This window comes from Vanellus vanellus (assembly GCF_965231255.1).
Source record: "Vanellus vanellus genome assembly, chromosome: 4".
NCBI classification, from domain to species: domain Eukaryota; kingdom Metazoa; phylum Chordata; class Aves; order Charadriiformes; family Charadriidae; genus Vanellus; species Vanellus vanellus.
Window position 1 is genome coordinate 18,634,249 of NC_138909.1, and position 20,351 is coordinate 18,654,599.

At 39.7% G+C, this 20,351-nt stretch overlaps 1 protein-coding gene and 1 long non-coding RNA gene across 2 annotated transcripts; one reads left to right on the plus strand and one right to left on the minus strand.

The window, feature by feature from the left end:
• Positions 1 to 340: 340 nt before the first annotated feature.
• SPARCL1 (SPARC like 1) lies at positions 341 to 12,093 on the plus strand (the record flags this gene model as incomplete). Its single annotated transcript, XM_082482025.1, has 10 exons — positions 341 to 394; positions 532 to 585; positions 3,396 to 4,559; positions 4,855 to 4,948; positions 5,574 to 5,692; positions 6,294 to 6,414; positions 7,209 to 7,345; positions 9,471 to 9,619; positions 10,543 to 10,691; positions 12,065 to 12,093. The coding sequence occupies 10 exons, from the start codon at positions 341 to 343 to the stop codon at positions 12,091 to 12,093; spliced, it is 2,070 nt and encodes a 689-aa protein (XP_082338151.1).
• Positions 12,094 to 14,368: 2,275 nt separating this feature from the next.
• On the minus strand, positions 14,369 to 20,130 carry LOC309671040. Its single transcript, XR_014269097.1, has 3 exons — positions 20,051 to 20,130; positions 16,038 to 16,204; positions 14,369 to 14,386 (listed from the first exon to the last, which is right to left on the minus strand). It is a non-coding gene; the product is annotated as an uncharacterized lncRNA (long non-coding RNA).
• Between the last annotated feature and the right edge of the window lie 221 nt (positions 20,131 to 20,351).

Here is a 20,351-nt window from a genome sequence, read left to right on the forward strand (position 1 = left end):
GGGCTGAACCTATGTATATTCATAACTCTGCCTTTCAGTAACACCACTAGAGTTGATGAACACAGCATACAGGTGTGTATCCTGTAAAAGAATTAAGACTAAATTGTCCTCTAGATGAGATGGTCTAACATCTGAGTTTAAATACAACTGGACACTGCACAGAAATTTTGTGGGTCTTCAGACCTGTTGTAGCAGCCACTACATTGCTTCCATCAGTCATTTCTAGACCATCCTACCAAAATCCCAACTTTATTTATTTTCATGTTGCTTGCAGAAAGGAAACCTCTAAACCATTAACCAGTGTACCGTTAACTGTTGTCCTCTACGGGATCTGAAAAGCATGAAGGCTGTAGCTCTCTTCATTTGTCTTCTAGGATCAGCTGTTGCTATTCCAGTAAGTCCTCATCACGTTATTATTAATGGGCACTTAATTTCCCATTCTGTGAATACTCTATGTTATCCCATTGACCTATACAAGATTTACAAGATTTTTATTTACATGCAGATATTGAATATATTTGTCTATTCTAGACCCATCCCTTAAACTACAAACTCGGAACCCACGGACAGAAAACTCCAGAAAAGGTACTCTTCTTGTTCTTTAAACATTAAGAGGCAACCTACATTGTTCATCTCAAATATATAAAACACATAAGCACATATCTGGTGATTGGCAAATTGATTTAGGTTAAAAAAAGGTAGGCCCCCTCACACCAAGAATTAGTACTAAGCATCTCATGCCTCGCATATTACTTAGCTGGAAATAGAACAGGACAAAAATCTAAAGCTCACAACTGAAGTTTCACTTATTTGAAAAAATTACCTTAAATGAATCCCCACGTATGATCATTACACCCATATTCTTACAGACAATAAGCTCCACTGACAGTTGAACTTGTGGTTATTGCTGCTCCAGTAAACAAGGAGGATGCAATCCTCAATTTATCACACCGGGTGATCATATGCAGTTTCAAATATGTAAGAATTTTATCCAGCATAGGTATTATTATTCACTATACAGAGCATTAGCTACAACTCATCTTGGAAAAGTACACTGTGGCTGACAAGCCAGATACACAGCCCTGATGGTAATGAGACAGATGACTTCAGCAGCCCTATGCCATATATGCATGCTAATGACAGAGCTCACAATTTTGCATTCATGGTTGACCCACATTAAAATTCCTTTTGATTGTACCATTCTGGTGAGCATTTGTGGTTCAGACACAACAGACCTTGGCTCCAAACCAATGAATGTTTCAGAACAACTAAATTCAGAGCATATTCTGTAGTAAGAAATGCAAAATCCCTACTCTTACACTAACCTTTTTTTTTTTTTAATTATGAATTATATCACACTCTGTGCAGCTTTCCAGATGCATTTCATGTCAACCTGGATGGTGATCTGCATTATGAAAAGTAAAAAACCCAACCTTTTCCTAATGAAATAGCTAGCAGAACAAATTATGGTATAAACACTAACTTGCAGCCTACAGCCCCAGAGACAACTCATAGAAGACACTTGCATCAAAACAAAACATTGCAATACCCGACGAATCACCAGTTCCAAGTGAATATGCAACATCTACCAAAGGCCAGTTGTCACCTAACAGTAGCTAATTACAGCTACATTGACTGAAATTTGCCACCATATTAAGAGACCCAAGTATCTTGACAAGCAACCAAGTTCTAAAAGTTTATTTTATCCTGGCAACAAAGGTATAACAAAAAGCAGCTGCTAAAAGCCACATTCAGGCACATCTCTGCATTGAGGTTGTGGAACATAATGAGGCTACATGTCACGACACAAGCCTCAACTTTCTCAAACTACTGCTTCAAATACAGGCACCCATAATCAACAATCCTAATGACTGATATTTTCTAACTCTGTAGAACTGGAAACCCTTCACAGAAGACTGCTTTTTGCTTAAACCCGAAGCCATATTATATGTTGCAGACAGCAGTGCACAAAAACACGTGTGAAAAAACCCTGTTCCTGAAACTTAATTTTCAAATGTTTGAATATCAGCTTAAGATGCTTATTAACGTCTAGATCACTTTTTAAGGTCTTAAAAAAACGCGCATTTAATCTGGAAAAACTTTTCACTGAACTTCTGTTAGATTTGAGCAAATACACAATCTTTCCCTGAAAAAGTTAGAGTTGGAAATGACATAGTGAATATATTGCCTAGTACTCTTCCTGCATCAGCAAGTACACTAGACAAAAGACAAACTTGTAAAACATTCAGATACCGCCTTGACATTAGCAAATATAATATAGCTGATCTGCCAAGAACCAAATTAATATTTCTAATCCTAACATTTTTTTTTTTTAATTTGTATAATATTTGGTTAGTGGCACGTTTGTTTCCAAGCAGTCATGACTCTGCCCACACTAAAGAAAATGCTATTCCAGCAACTTGGGCACTTGAAAGGTCTTATTTTCATAAATAATCCCCCCAAAAGCTTTAAGAAAAAACAGCATCAGGTGCTATGTTGTAGTAAGTAGTTAGCAACACTGAACATCCATAGGTGTTGTTCAAAAATACATCAGACATTGCTGCTATTGGAAGTGTCTGTACTCAGCCAGCAGCTGCTGTGATGCTAACAGCAGCAAAAAGGCAATTGCTGCAGCAAGAGCTAACAGTCATTTTAGTATCTGCTTTTGCCTTGAGCATTTGAACCTTTTCCACTGAAGTTTTGCTACTGGCTTGACAGCATGCAAAAAAAAAAAAAAATGCCACTCAAACGCCTATGATTCCTACTAATGAGCTTATGATACAGTAGTTTCCACCAAATGCAATAGTTCCTGATGAACTCAGTTAGGAAACCATAATGTATCAGACTTAAAGTAGATGAATATGTTGATTATGAAATAGTTCAGATGCAGTGCGCTCCTCAGGAATAACTACCACGACACCGTGTGAAAGGTGCTCTCTCTCCCCCTGCCCCTCTTTTCCCAGGCCCTCCATTTATTTTTGTAGGAAGATGAGTATCACATCCCCCTTCTCTGAGGTAAGTGATAATTACTGCAGCCTACAAGTGCCTGAAGTTATGACACTAAATTACTAATTAAGCATTTAAGATTTCACAAGACACCCATGTGCATCTATCTCCTATGAGGTCTTAAACAGAGTCGCATAGACTTCTTCAGAAATTCCAGCAATAAAAGAAGGGAGAGATCAACAAATTTGCTGAGAAATGGAGATGACATCAGGTGTGAATTTCACGCTCTGGGTTAGCTTAAGAGGAGCATTTACAAGGAAAAGAAATAAAGTCAGTGTCACGCCTTGCAATACAAAGCAAAAATAACATTGCATTGACTTCAAATAAATTCTAAGATTTAGTAATCTACTTGTTAATTTTTAACTTTTTTATTGTTGTTGGTTTTTAAGACGGAAGATATCCATCCTGAAGCCCCAAAGGAAGAGAACGCAGGGTATGTAGACAAGGGTGATTTGCTGCCCAGTCACAAAAACCTAAAACCAGAGGTATCAGTACCAGGTGCTGAGCACAGGGATGAGCCCCAGACCACTAGAAAACAAGGAAGAACTGGTAGCGAGCACCAAGTGAAAAACAGCCTAAAAAGCATCAATTTCCTTGCGCTGCACAATAAACCAGGTTTGGCTTCTGATAACCATGACGGTGACTCTGGAAGCAGCAGCAGAGAACAGTCCAGCTCTGAGCATTACCAGTTCAGGAGGCATGAGAAACACAGCAATACAGCCAATCGTCATGTTCTGGGCAGCGCAGAAAATCCAACAGATGCACTCAGTCTTTATCATGAGCATAACCCATGGAAATATAATAATAATACAGTTGGCCTATCTGAAAAAAACAGTGAAAGTGAGGAAGAAGGTGGCGTGGAAGAGGAGGATGAGGAATGGGGTGAAGAAACTGATTACAGAGATATGAAGCCCAAAGGCCACCAGACAAATCAAGGTAACCAATACAGAAGGCAGCAAAAGGAAAACAGAATGCAATCTGATGAAATCTTGAGAGATTCCAGTCAACCAATCCAGATAGCCAAGAGATATGGTGAGAAATTTGACGTAGAAGAGAGGGAGAAGAGCGAGAAGCAGCCATATAAAGAAGAAATCCTCCTTTCTCAAAAAAAACATAGTGAAGATCAGGATGACAAGCGGCAAAGCCAAGAGAGGAAAGACAATATTCAAGTAAACTATCAGAGTGATCATGACGCAGTGGTGAAAACACAAGGTACAGAGGACAGTAATGTTGATGATGATGGTCACGACAGTGGTGATGATGGTGAGGAAGATCTCAGCAATACCTGGAAAGAAGCAGCCTATGAGGAAGAGGAGAGAATCCAGAGTAATGACCAGGAGAGGACCAGTACTGAGCACAAAGGGGAAGGTACCACCGGAGATGACACTGCAGTTCGTAGAGAGACTGAGGATTACCAAGATGTCAAGATGAAAGACCTTATTCACTCCGAACAAGATGATTACAATCGTCAGCCACCTAATTTTGATGGCGAGCAACAAGTGGAAACAAGTAGCTCTGTTCAGAGCATGAATTCAATGGGAAGTGAAGATAAGGTAAATTGTCTTTAATTTAAAGTTGGAATACTAGGTGCTTAGGCCTTACTAAGCTCCTGTTTCTCCATCTCCACCTCCTAGTTTTTTTTCCCCCAAATAACGGAACGCTTTAATACTACCAGAGGCTTTATGCACTTCTCACGCATTTTGCATAGCAACGTCTTTTCTGCTGCAAGCACAGCAAACTAACTGTGCCTCAGTCAGCTCTGTATTTGTACCTGAAAAAAATTTTGTGCAAGTATTTTTTTCTTCCCAGAATTTACCACAACTGCTGCTTATGTCTCTGTGACTGCAGGTTAAGACTACAGGCAGTGCCTACGTTGAGATGGAAAACGCAAGCAACAGGAGTGAGAAGGCTCTCCTGGGTAAGCCACAAGCAAAGCCATTGTGTAACTGCTAACTGTCTGCCGCTAGGGAATCTGCTGGTCTGCATTTCTTTCCTGCCTTTGGCAACACACAATTTCACATGACTGAACTGCGCTTGCACATAATCCTGCATCACAGTTGTGGTCCCAGAGAATCCCTTCCATACACCCTTTCTCACTCAGTTGTTTGTGAAAAACATTTGTAGAGAGTGCACAAGTTTTTGTGTCAGTTATACAGGAATGGAATTACCTTTCATTGAAACCATTCAGTTTCAGAACAGTAGCTTGAATTCAACTAGGAATGGGACAAGTGCCAGTGCTGGGCTCGGAAAAGACAGATGGAATATGTTTCACCAAAGGAAGCTGGAAGTAAATGTCAGTCCTTACAGAAGTAGCTTTTTCCAAGAAATTTACTTCCTCATCCAATTCAAACCCGGGACTGCTAGAATTCTCACACAAATCCTCATTTAAAGTTTGGCTTGCTTTATTCAACACAAGATCCAGCTGCATTTTAACAAATTTACAAAAAGCACTTGAGTTCTAGGTGAATATTGGGCCGTATTTTGCTTTGACTGTCAGTAGTACCTGACAAATGCTTGGCTTTGTCCCATCCCCTCTAACATTCCCTCCTTCTTGCTATGACCGCTAGACCCATGTAGGAACTTCCACTGCAAAAGAGGTAAAGTCTGTCACACGGACAAACAAGGGAAACCCAGATGTATTTGCCAAGATCCTGCTGCTTGCCCTTCCACCAAAGACTATGAGCATGTAAGTATTTCATTCAGTGCACGGCATTGGGGAAAGCCAACTGAAATGTTTACAAGATAACACATTCCCCTGCTATTATTTAGAATAATTCTACCCTAAAAAGCATGCAAGTGGGTTTGGGCGATTCCAGTAATTTTAACAGTAAGTATAAAGTACCCAAACTCACTGACTATAGCTTGAGAATAGTATGAACACATATAGCTATGCATTACCTACTGTGATTCGCATCACTTAGTCTCTCAGGGATCATAGCTTTTCCTGTCACTAAAAGTTCTATTTATCCATTGGATGTTTTAGAGTACATACCGAATACGAGTACATGTCTAGCATAACAATCCTGTACCTTCTCATAAACTATATTACTACCACACAAAAATAAATTCAAGGGACTCAAAACTGGGTGTGTTAAGTACAGACAGCTAATCCTTATGTAGGCATACAACTACAATTTTCAATACTTCTGATTACATGTATTCCCTTATGGGTATTCACAACTGCTACACCATATGTTAACGATACTTTATTATTGTAATGCCTATATGAGTGACCGGAATTTTTCTCACCACAGTGGTGGGGGTGGGTTTGTTTTTCGCTCCTCTAGGTTTGTGGTACAGATAATAAGACTTATGATGGCACATGTCAACTCTTTGGCACCAAATGTCAACTTGAAGGGACAAAAATGGGACGCCAGCTGCACCTGGACTATATGGGCCCCTGCAAATGTAAGGTTTTTCTATGAAGAATTTGCCTAGGTAGAAAGACCCACTACCCTTAACTACCAGCTAGCCCTAAGTTATCTACCTACTTTCTTCCTGTGCTCTCCCCCTTCTGCATCAGTTTGCCGCTAATTAAGGCCTTCAAACCCTAAACATATAGAAAAAGTGACTTTTTAGACAATTAAGTGTATTAAGCATCTGAATCCTAAAGACATCCCTCCTGTGCTTACACCAATTTGTTGTCAACCCTGTCTTCCCCCTGCACTGTCTTACATGCTCCCATTGCTATAGCATCTGCAGATGTTTTTTCAATACCTTGACCAGAAAATCAGTATTTATAGCCAGTTAATAAGTGAAAATGTTAAAATCCCCCTCCCCCCCCCAACTAAGATGCCAAATGCAGAAGTCAGGATCTAAAACCCAGAACTGATTTCCAAGGTCTCCAATTGCTGCATACCCCAACAGGAAAGCGCACACTCAGCCAGAACGTGCCTTTGCTGTTGAGAACTCTGCTTTCATGCAACTGACTGATAACAGTTTCACCGTACAACTCTGCTCAGAAGCTGCCCAGATATATAAAGGTTGTGGCTTGTACAACTGTTTAAGCAAGTGCACCAAAGAATTGTAGATTTATAATTGAACCCATTAGTCGCATTCCCAATTTTAGGTGTTAACAGCTCCAACAATTTTAATATTAATTGGAAGTTTGTTAGTGAGAATCAAATCTAAGTTGGCTCAGAAATGCTAAAATGGGGACTTAACAGATCACTTGTTAACAAAAGCTTTCCTGTTTGGCACAGACATCCCCCACTGTACTGATTATGAAGTGGATCAGTTCCCCCTCCGGATGCGAGACTGGCTCAAAAATATCCTTATGCAATATTATGAACGTGATCTGGATACTTCTGGATTTCTAACTGAAAAGCAAAGGAGTAAGGTCAGCAATCCTTTTCAAATAAGACCATGCAGTTACATTGTTAGAGCCGGACGAGCCATGTGAAAAAAAGTGATTCGCATCTTATGAGTTCTCCCATTTCCTATGAGTATTCCCTTTCTGGTTAAGGCAATTTAGACTCAACTAGATTCACAAGTTGCAAAATACACTTACCTGTCCCCTCGCACTCATTTAAGCTGAGACACATTTCTACTATGAATGTTGCTGCTGTCCAAGCAAATGCAAGCCAAGGGTATTACTTTTAAGTCTGTCTACAGAAAAGTCAGAATTAGTGCACACCTAGATAAACATTGTTCACTTGAGAAGACGTGAAACAGCTTCTGTGCTTTGTGAAAAACCTCTTGGAAAGATCAACTAATACATAGATACGGATGACCCAAATTCATGCAGTCAATGCCATTTTCCAAAGGACTTGAGGAAACTAAGCAGCCATAACATGGAAGGTCTAGGTATGGACAACTAGTTAAAAGACAGAATAAGAGGGAAGAGCCAGCCAAGAGCTCACCTGTGGAGTCCTATGAGTTGAAAGGCCCTGTGCCATTCAGCTTTTGTTAAGTGACCTGGAAGAGGAAAGTAGGTGACAAAGTCTGCTGATAACACACAGGTATGCAAAGGAAGGAATGATGGACTCAGTCAGTCAAGGAAGGAGTCACCATGAAGAAAACTGCTCATGATCTCACGAGACTGAGAGACTGGGCAGTCACACAGCAGGATTCAAGACAGAATTACAATGTAGAGTTTAGGGGACCCTCATGGGGCAGGAGATGACTGCCTTGGACCAACCAAAATTAGCTCCTCTTCTGTTCTTGAGACACACTTTGTACTTGACCATCAATACAAGAGTACCTGAAAATGGACTCAAAAGTAATAGGTACTGTTTGCACTTTTTAATCCAGCCCCATGCACTGTCCATCTACACTGTGATATTCGAAAGCTATAAAATTACACAAGTCTGACGCTCAGTTTTAGTAGACAAGATCTGCTTTCTACCATCCAGTAGATTTGCAGCATCACACTATGTTGGCTTAAAATGGAGTAAGCATCTATTACCATTGGGCTTTTTTTTTTTTTTTTTTTTGAGAAGGATTTATGCCAAATGAATTGGTGACGGTAGTTTGGTTTTGAAGATATAGATGCTGTAACTGCCTGTCATGCTTTAGCTCCAGCTAGCAACAAAAAACTACACGGTCTTTTCACCCACTCCCCTACACCCCCAGCTGTAATGAGAAGAGAATTGGAAGAAAAAGGCAAAACTCGTGGGTTCAGATAAAGGCAGTTTAATAGAACAGCCAAGAAAAGAGGAAAACAACAACAGTAACAGTGTTAGAGGAATGCACAAAACAATTAATGTACCACCTCACACCTACTGAACCCAGGAAGCCCCCAGCCCGCTCCCAAGCAGTGATTCCTGCCCCCCACCCCCGCCCCAGCCAGCTCCCCCGACTATATTGGGCATGGCTCACATGGTATGGAATACCCATTTGGCTAGTTTGGGTCAGCTGACCTCCCCCATCCCCCGCTCTAAAAAAGCCATAACTGTAAGAAAATAATTAAAGTTAAACCAAGCCCTGGGCTGCTCTAACTCTGGAGTAGGAGTTGCATGCAGTAGAGGTCACAGCAGGTTTATACAAAATATGCTTGAGCAACACCAAAGACTACTCAGACAGTTACCAAGGGGGACATTGACCTACCCAGAACATCTCAAACTAAATGGTATGAATTAGATGATTTCTGAGATGGATTATTTCACACTAAAAGCTGAGCTGCTTGCCTCGGGACAAAAGATCAACAAACGTGATAAAATTGGTTTCATCTCCTACCAACCTGAGGCTACTGCCTGCTTAGCTGAGTCTGGCGATTAGGCCACAGGAATTTCACTTCCTTTCTAATTACTACCAAAGGTGACATAAACAGCAACAAAAATCATCTGGACTACTTGAGGCAAGCTTTTCACGCCGTGTATGGTCACAAACACTAAACCGCATTTCCCCAGTGGTATTTTATCAAGTTTCATTTCTCAAAACCACCTCCTTGCTGGATAGTTCTCTTCTGGACAGATCTTCATCCCTAAACAAAGAAAAAATAACAATTTCTCTGTTGTGTTCAGGTCAAGAAAATCTACCAGAATGACAAGCGCCTCTTGGCTGGTGACCATGCAGTTGAGCTGCTCCTGCATGACTTTGAGAAAAATTATCACATGTATGTGTACCCCGTGCACTGGCAGTTTCATCAGCTTGATCAGCACCCGGTTGACAGGTAAAAAAAATCAAACCAAAACAACACACATTTGTGGGTTCAATTCCAATTTGCTGTTTAAGCTCAGGTTGTTTTACTTTTCTAAACCAGTCAAAGGATTCTCTGCTTACAGGACCAGTCCCTCAGCTGACAGAAGGCAGTATCCTCCTCTTTCTAAGAAAGCATTAATCTCTAACACAGAACTTCTGTCATTGTTTTGCTGGAGCCATGTCTTAGGTCAGAACTTGCTAACCTCTTGCCTTAGATAATCATCATGTATTACACATTAGGCTCTACAGTGTCTTAATAGCTACTAATGCCCTGATCCTGGAAGAAAAAAAGGCTCATGAGAACCTGTTATTACTGAAGCTAAGAGCAACAGGCAAAATACAAAGGGCAGAGGCCTGTAAGCAATAATTCGCTAGCGAGATACCCATAGTTTTCAATTAATACTATGGAATTCTCTCAGTTTAAGGACCAGATATAGTAAGACAGCACCCGTGTCACAGAGGAAGCCCCCCACATCTGAGAACATGACTAACAGTTCAGGCTTTTGGTCATGACACGGGGTGGTGGGATCCATGTTTCAAGGCTGCAGGCCCTCAATACCTCATGCTGATCACGCCTACTTAGAACATAGCCAATCACCTTTGTAAGCTTGATCTCCTGAACATCAGTGGTAAAACTCCACAACTGATGAGCTGTGAACAAGTCACAGTAATACTTGTTCTAGAAAAAAAATAATGTTAGCAAACAAATAGCAGTAAAAACATTTTAGTTTATCAGGTATTACACATCATCATAATGACCTGGGACAGATTCACTACAGAAGCACCACAACAGAATCCACTAGGGCACCTCCGTCAAAGCCACTGTTGTCATCTTTGATGATCCTCATGATTTATTAATGAAATACAGCTCTACATACCTGCTCTTTCTTTCAGGTTATTAACACACTCAGAGCTAGCGCCTTTGAGAGCCTCCCTTGTTCCCATGGAACACTGCATAACCCGTTTCTTCCAAGAGTGTGATGGAGACCAAGATAAACTCATTGCTTTGAAGGAATGGTGCCACTGTTTTGGGATTAAGGAAGGTAAACATAAAAGAACAGGACAAAATATTCCTATCAAGACTAGGCACATTCTCAGACCACAACGTACGTGAAAAATTGTAGCCAAAAGCTCATGGCTACTGTGCATGGAGGCAAATGGAACAGTAATGACAAGACCACAAAAGATGCAAGGTTCGGAATTGTTTTATAAAGACAGGAAAAAGTAATCTTTTCTATGAGGAAAAAATCAGGAGGTAGTTTGTACTAAATATCTAATCATTCCTATGTGGTGTCTGAGCCTATATGTTCTGAACCTCTGTCTCTCAAGGAACACTCTGTTATTCTGTGCCAAAGGAAAGGCAAAGAGAGCTTGTACTTCTAAATTAGTGGTCAAAGCATATTGATTGAAAATACATTTAAAGATCTCAAGTAGGAAAAACAACCGAGATCTCTCACTGATCAAGTAACTATGCTCACCTCTAGGTTACTACATACATGCTGTAATCATGCTGTAGCTGTAGGCCAAACAGTCTATTTTACCTAATCTGTCAGATGCAACACATGCTCAGATAATGCCCACCAGACTGCATGCGTCAGGAAGCTTGGGCAGAGGCGGAGACAGTTTCTGACTCCTAAATGGGCTAGGTATATGTTTGGGTCAGCTCAATCCACATCGAGACTTCTCTAGGACAGTGAAAAGCTAGGTACTACTGTGCTGGTGATGTCTCTAGAATCAGGCAGCTGCTGAAAAGAAGCTGTCATGATAGCAATTTGAGATTCACATGACTGTATTCAACCTAAGGCATTCTTTTGCAATCTAACTTCTTCTGATCTAGCCCCGAGTGACAGCTGAACAATACTGCCAGTCATTAAGCAACAGTAGCAGTCGCACAGATAAATCCTAGAACAGTTAAGTGGCAGGAGCCATTTGGCTAAACACACAGCCTGAAGAAGTGTGTTCAAAATCCTACTAGCAACTCCCTAATTTTAGGTGGGTGCTGATTCTGGTCAGACATGCAGAGCCTTTACTCTTCCCAGAATTTTTCCAGCTGTTCTGATGACAATTTACCAGTCACAAACCACACATGGAAGTAAGCTGGGAGAAGTTGTACTGCTGCCAATGATTGTTCATCCAAAGAGGGGCTTAGGGGTCAGTCATTTGTGAAGAGGGGGCTGGAAGGGATTCTTGGCTCACAAATAGATCAAGATGACCTAACACTAGAAACAAGAAAGCACCTATATCAAGAAGGGTCTAAATGAATGGCTCCTGAATATGATAGCATCAACCATACTTGGTTTTTTGTACAGATACATGAGCCCTCTGAAAATTTAGTGTATCACTTTCTTGATGGTGATACAGCATAAAAATGTCTCTTTGGCGTCAAATGTTAATAAAATTCTCTTCTTTGTTGCAGAAGACATAAATGAAAATCTCCTGTTCTGAGCCTGGCTGAACAGAGTCCCAGTGCTGCACTAAAACTGGTGATATATGTGAATCCTGTTTATTTCTGTAATTAACAGCTTCATAGTTTTCAAGACAAAGGTGGCATAAGGTTCACTGCATTCTTATCAAATAATACAAGTGCAGAAAAGTTCTACATTTATTAACAGCAGAAAAATTTAACTACTTTAAGTGGTTCAGAGCTAAATAACCAGTGTTTTCTCCCATATGTATCCACGATCTCTCTGAACCAATAAATAGTACTAACCTGATGACTGAGCTGTTCACAAAACACTTTGGTAGAATTATAGGATGTGGATTTTACCATACACTGAAGAAAATTACCTTGAAATAGGACTTGTTTCCTTTATTTACTGTACTGTCAGTTTAACATTCTGCATAGAAGCCTCAAATAAAATAAAAGTCTACCTAGATATATGGGTTTTGTGAGAACTTTGTCAAAGAAAAGGTATCAAGGCAACGGTTCAATGAAAATTTCATTTCAGATTTAAGGGAGGAGAAGAAACTAGAGTGTAGATCATATACAGCAGTCCTTAACCATAATTCATAATACATGAAAAAATTAGCTCTTTTCTGATACTTCTTCCTTCACCTCTTGAAACACAACAGTAATAGTACCAATGCCACACTGCAGAATTCTTGCTGACAAACTGCGTAATAAGCTAATTGTATGAGCACACTGAGTGTGGATGCATGTCAAAAGACTGATTAGCAACAGGCCCACCATCACAAGGGGCACAGGACAGAACAGCTCCAACACCTCCTTATTCTCCTTAGCAGGCCCATTTTTCCTTCATCCCACAGAAGCACCGACTACTACTACCATTTTTCCTGAGAAAGAAATGCTAACTATTTCTTTCATCGTCTCCCAACTTTTGCTTGCCTAAAGACAGGCACAATTTAGGCATAAAAAACAGGACAGATGAGATTACTCCCAAATCCCATTAACTTTGTGATTTTAAGCCAAGCACTTCACCGAAAACACTCTAGGTATGCTCTGCTGTAAGTAAGAAACCCCAAATGCTATTCCTACAAAGGAAGATCAGAAGACACATTTCACCTGAACCATGTCACCCTTCCAATGAAAAGAAAAAGGGATTCAGAAGTGCTGGTTTGGTAGCCCAAATAGTGGACATCCACTTGCCCCTCACTAATTTTCTCCTGAACGAGCAAAGGCTGCTCATCCTAGTCCAACTCCAGCCTCATTCCCCAGGAGCAATGAATCAAGATAAGATTATTTTCAACATTGGCACTTCTTACACAAACAAAAGATTATTTCCCACCAAAACCAGTTTCACTGACAGCTTCTCCCATAAGCCTGACTTGTCGCCCACTTCATATTCTGTAACATCACACAGCAGTGTATATAAATTAACCTGGACTGCATGTACAAAAGCATATTCTCTGTGCTATTCCATTTGAAAAAGATCCTTTCTCTGGGACTTCAAATGTCTCAGGGAATAAGTAATTTTGACAGCATTTTTTCTGCCTGACTGTAGCCTATTGTTTATTTGCTCTTTCTACAGCCAAGAGTCAGCCACCTTAAAACAATCAAATATAGTTCACACAAGGAAAACTCCCAAGGGATTGACATATTCTCCACGGAGGCTAATACTCACCATCGCTCCACTCAAACCCAGTACCAGAAAAAGATACGACAAAATCTAATTTATCAGGGCAAACCAAACAAGGATCATCACCAAGATGATTACAGCCGTGGATATATGAAGCACCTAATGTATTAAGGAGCAGAGCAGCATCCCACCTGTTTTGAAATCCTCAGTGATGCTGCCACTTCCACTTTTCCACTGCAAGACATAGAAAAGGAGCATTTGCTAATGTATGCATAGATAGATGCTACAATCACAGTGCAAGAAAAATTTTCACCTGAGCTCTTGTAGTCCGTGAGGGGGCAAGCACCACCAATATTTAACTTACAAATAAGAACATAAAGAGTAAGAATAAATGAAAGCTAGCTTCCCCATCGGTACTGTAACTATATTGTTACTATTGTAGCTTAACTTATATTTTAATCTTTATTATTTCTTCATTTTGTGAAGTAGAAAAGATAAAGTTAGTAATAATTTTAATGGCCTCCTGTAGACTTGATCGTTTCTATTTAGTTTTAATGAATCTAAATTAAACATCTTACCTCTTTTCACTGACTTGGCCATCTGAATCTCCCTTTCAAAGGTGATCAAACTCCTTACCAGTGCTATATTGATATCAGATGTGTTTGCATTAAGTTTAATTTTCAGTCGACCTGCATGGAATACTCCAAAAAGAAGGAAATAGAGGTGACCACCACCTTGCAGTCCATGCCAACAGGCGTGGGGTCACAATTTTACACGTTGTGGCAGAACACTTATCAGCTTTGCATGAATGCTTCCCCCAAAAAACATCCTTACACTATGAACTCTGGAGAACACGTTCTTCCTCTTGACGGCCTTGCATGTACTTTACAGGAAAAGAACCAATCAGCATTTCAGCACATTTCCCAAATATATCTGAAGGATATTTCCATTTCTATCTGGTTTTGGGTTGTGGCGTTGGTTGTTTTGTGTTTTGTTTGTTTTTTTTGTTTGTTTTGGGTTTTTTTGTTTTTTTTTTTGTTTTGTTTTGTTTTTTTTTTTTTTTTTTTTTTTTTTTTTTTGGGGGGGGGAGGGAAGGGGGCGGGGATTGGGGTTTTGCGTGATTTTTTTTTTTAATCACTATTAATAGTTACTTTCATTGAGGGTGAGGATAGTCTTTCTAACCAAATAACAAATAACTGCGCAAACACAAACATGCCAATGTAGAAAATCCTATAAACAGCATGTTCTCTTTTTTCTGCTCTTTCATCCCTGTGCTTTATGACCAATATCTATTCTATTGCCTCCACAACAGGCAAATAGGATGCTTTGTAACAAATTTACAGTTCACCTTGCATCTTTATTAAGCTGCAAGTGCACATATGATCCAACAAGTATGTATTATGCTTTATGCCCTCAGATATGTACCCAGAAAAGGGCACAGAGATGAGCTGTTGATGTCAGTGGTCTCAAACAGATCCAACATAATGCCAACTTCTGAATTGCATCCTATGAGATTCTCTCCAGATACATGTATTAATTTAAACTTATTTATCAGTTCAGACTTTTCTACTAAAATCATCACCAAACAGAAGGACCAAGCAAACTCTGTGATTGAAAACTTATTTAGAGATTTGTCTTTCAATAGCTTTTTGCTTAACCTGCATATAGTCAGATGTCAGAAAACACAGCTCTCAAACTGCAAGTACGTGGCTGGTGCACAGGTGGCCTCAAAAGGTAGCAGTGACTTTAGTTCACAAGTTAGGAGGTAATTTTTTAATTTGTAACACTCCCTCTCAGTTAGCAGCTTCAGTACTATAGGCATTATCACCCAGGTATTCCTCTAGCATCAATAAAGTGCAGAAGCCTACAATCAGAATATCTATATTTTAAAAAAAATACACAACAAATGTTCCTTTTATAACACACACACACTTCCATTGCCAAATCCGTCAATCCTCCAAGGATTAGAGGGGTCAGAAAAAAAAAACAAAACAAAACAACCTGGCTTCTTTATCAGCTGAGAAGTAAACTAAATATCCAAAAGGTCTTAAGAAGGTATGGTTCATGACATTTTGCGGTTTTCCTGCATCCTGCCTGTGCCAGCTCACAGCGCCATAGTACGCAAAACTGTATATATAGACAGCAGCCATCCACACAACACTGTCACTGGAGCCAGCTGACTACATCTGATCCACTGACAAGCTGCTCAACATGCATTCCAAAGGTAATACAGATGCTTTAACATTACCCGGACTAAATTTCATAACAAAAATCATTTGGGGTATGGCTGTAGACTGCACGACTGTGAATGAGAAGGAAAAACTTTTTCCCATGGTGAGAATAGTCACGTACTGGCATAGGTTGCTCAGAGAGGTTGTGGATTCTCCATCCTGGGAGATGCTCAAAACCCGGCTGGACAGTCCTGGACAACTTGCTCTAGCTGACGATGTTTGAGTATGCCTGGGGAATGGACTAAACAATCACCAGAGGTCCCTGCCAACCTCAACCATTCTATGAGTCTGAAAAAAAGAGCATGTGACAAGAACTACTCAGAGAAATACCAATGCTCTGCTGTTATGCTTGTTGCTTAAAACAAACAAAAAAAATTTGCAAAAGGCTTCTATAAGAATTGTTAGGAAAGAGTAAAATTAGGAAGAGGTAAAAATCAAAGACAAAAATAGTAAGAAGCAAAATGATGACAAGACTTTAAAGCAAAGACAAAGTAGCAGGAAGCAGAAGCATAACAAGCTTTATTCTGTAATGACTTTTTCTTTCATTTATTTATTCCATTCCTGACCATGTATGTGAACAACTAAGATACAGAGATGACTGTTAAGATCACACCACAAGCCATGCTCAACTAGGAACAGCTCCTGCTGTCTGATTTTTCCTTCTCTTCACAGAGGAGAGACATACTCCCACCAGGTCTTTCTTTTTGCCAAAATCAGGACACTAACTCTTTGTTTTTAATCTGCTTCACAGGACTCTCTCTCAAAATGCAATTCCTGTTGCTTTCTTGTGTTCTGAGCATAGTTCTTGCTGTTGCAAATGCGGTAAGTACTGAAGAAGAAACTAAACAGGCACCCAATGTGGGAAATGTTAACACTGTAAACTGGAAATCACATGCCTTTAAACTAAGAGAAGAAGAGAAGACTCTTGGAGGTGTTCAAGGCCAGGCTGAACGTGGTCTTGGGCAACCTGGTCTAGTGGGAGGTGTCCCTGTCTATGGCAGGGTGGTTGGAACTTGATGACCTTCAAGGTCCTTTCCAACCTAAACCATTCTATGATTCTAAATTCTCAACTTATTAAGCTCAGGTTTAGTAAAGGTCTAAACTTATGTATGTTAATACGATTCTAAATTCTCAACTTATTAAGCTCAGGTTTAGTAAAGGTCTAAACTTATGTATGTTAATACGATTCTAAATTCTCAACTTATTAAGCTCAGGTTTAGTAAAGGTCTAAACTTATGTATGTTAATACGATTCTAAATTCTCAACTTATTAAGCTCAGGTTTAGTAAAGGTCTAAACTTATGTATGTTAATACGATTCTAAATTCTCAACTTATTAAGCTCAGGTTTAGTAAAGGTCTAAACTTATGTATGTTAATACGATTCTAAATTCTCAACTTATTAAGCTCAGGTTTAGTAAAGGTCTAAACTTATGTATGTTAATACGATTCTAAATTCTCAACTTATTAAGCTCAGGTTTAGTAAAGGTCTAAACTTATGTATGTTAATACGATTCTAAATTCTCAACTTAAGCCCTCCTTAAGCTTTAAAGAAAAAAAGAAATTGTAAGCACCAGTAACAAGCTCATACCAAGCCCAACAACAAGGCCTGTGTTTTCTCCATTAGCTACTTCAGCTAATGGTATTACAGGTATTGAAGATTGAGTTCCCTTTCCAGAACTATCTTTGCTTTCTAACAGCAAAAGAAAAAATAAGAACCAAAATGATGTACTTGATAATTTTTATTTTTTTAGAAAGAAATACAAGCAGGAGGAATTATGCCTTACGCTAAAAGAAAATGCATTCTTTTTCTACAGGACAGCAGCAGTGAAAGCTCTGGTTCGGACAGTATGGAGGACAGTTCATCAAGCTCGGAGAGCATGGAGAATGCAAGTTTTTTTCCTTTTTAAATTAACAGAACCTCACTAGTCCTAACATTTGTATTTAACTGGAGATTTTGGTACTGAACAGAAAAATACTGACACAAGACGACTTTCTTTTCACAGGAACAACATAAGATCCTGAAAGCTATTGCTCACCCCTTTAGACGCCCAGGCTACAGGGCTGCTTTGCAGGCTTACCGAGCTCGAGTCTGAGGTAACTGAACTGACTGGTAGTACAATGGGACATAACACTGCAGGAAGTTCTAGCTGGCCAGGGAGCACTCCATCAGGGATACTGAGAGAGCAGCTTCTGAATGACAAACTACCATAGAAAGGAGCTGGGCAGGGACTGCAATTTATCTTTGAGTAATCCACTTTGCTTTCTAATTAGAAGAGAAGCATTATATGGGGAAACTGGTTATTTTTTTAATACAAAACAACCTTTATTTCTTCATCTTGAAAAGAGGTTATGAACTTTCTCAAAATTCTGCTGCTGTTCCTGAGATATTCTTTGAGTATTTGTCTGCGTATTCCAGTCTTCAGGTATAGATGATATCTTTAACTACTTTTTAAAAATATCTGAGAGAAGTGAGAGACAACATGTAGGGCTGAAAATTAACACTTTCCAACACATCTAATTTGCATTAATATACAAGCTAACATCACCCATACAGAGAAGTTGATGACTTTCCAGAAGATTTGCCAAACAAAAAGTACCACCCCTACATTTACTTACTTTCAATATTGTAATTATGCAGTAAATTTCAGGATGCGAGTAAGCATCAAGATCTGATTAGTAAGGTACTGGGATATGCATAAAGTAATTGCATTCTGTACAGCATACTAAGATCACACACTCCAACTGAAAATTATCTAGCCAGCTCTGCAGGAATAGCACACTGGCTATGGAAACAGTGCAGTTTTTCTGTCTCACCGAGTATGGTATTTTCAGAATTGAAATTATTTTAGTCTGCTTTCACCTTTAGTACTGTATATTAAGTGCTTCATATGTAAACAGTAACACTCAAGAAAAAAATCATGCTATTTTGACATACCATGGTATAGTCACCCTTGTGCTCAGTCATGATGAGCTGCACATTCACCTCCCATGAACTTAAGAAGTGTCTGCTCTTGTGGTCATGCTTTCAAAACCCAACTACACTGCTAGAGGCCTGCTCTGCATAATGTATTAATTGTACATTAAAGTAATTAACTGCTACTAATTCTAGCCTGCCATTCTCTTCTTACTCTGCAGACACCTGGAAAACTATGGATGTCTCCTACATAACGCTGTTGCTTCTAGATAATCTTCAACTTCCTAAAGCTCCTTCCCAACTTTTGTCTCACCAGTGCACTGGAAACTGTGGATAAGTAACAACCACATCCTGTTTCACATGCCCACCTCTGAAGCCGGTGTGGGTTATAGTGCACAGCTCTCTCAAACCTTGTCTGATTATCTGTTAAGCTTGAATAAATGCCGAGCATCAAATTTCTTAGTTGTCTTCATCTTTTCTTAAGAAATAAAATACCCAAGTCATTTCAGTGATCCTGTTTCCAAAGATCAGGAGTAGAAAGGGAAAGGAACTCCTGAAGCTGGCTATGCCTTTTGTCCATTCTGAGTGTCACAGGTTATCTCAGGTCTTGATATGGCCCTACCAGATACTACCCAGTCTCCATACTATGTACGCTGAGGTCAGATTAATCAAAATTATTTCTGCCTAAGCAACCACTAGATCTTACCTACGATTTGAAGAAAGATTTTTGCACAAACCAAGTCTATGGAAGCTTCTGCTGCAACAGAAAGCATTTATGCTGTTTTAGTAAAATCACAGAAGAAATCAAATGTGCAGGAAGGGATGAGCAAGGATTACAAGAAAAATTAATAACTCTTAGCATTACTTTTTCCTTTGAAAGGAACATACTCATAACTCTACAAGATTCCCAGGGTTCCCCATATAAATGGACATGACTCCTCCAGATTTCATTAGTTAATTGGGAGGAAGGGGTGGTGTTGAAAAGAAGCAAGCCTTAAAATCATTCACTAGTTAAGCAGGATGTCGCCAACAGCCTCAGCAACACATGAGCATGTCACAGTACTGTTACACAAGGCAATACCAGACCAGGACATTTATCACCACCCTAGTTCAACACATGTCTCAAAATTCATTAACATCCCCTCCCCAGGTCTCAACCACAACTTTTAGCTGTTACTGTCACCAGTTCTTGACATTATTACACAATTAACAGCAATTACCCCTTGATTAATAAAAGCAGGGAGACATGTCAGCAACTGTTGTGCAGCTCTTGTTATCAGCATAAATGTCACAGAAGTCCCACATCAGCCTCCTGACTGCAAGTTACTCACATCACCTAAACTGTAAAAAAAAAAAAAAAAACCCAACCCACAAAAACCACACAACACACACACCACAGTTCACAAGATTATACTTTAAGGCTGCTCTTCCCAATGACCCTGTTTATGGCACAGTCACCCCAACAGCTGTACTGCTATAAGCAGTAGAAAGAGAGGAACCTTGAAATCCAGCTTAAATCCG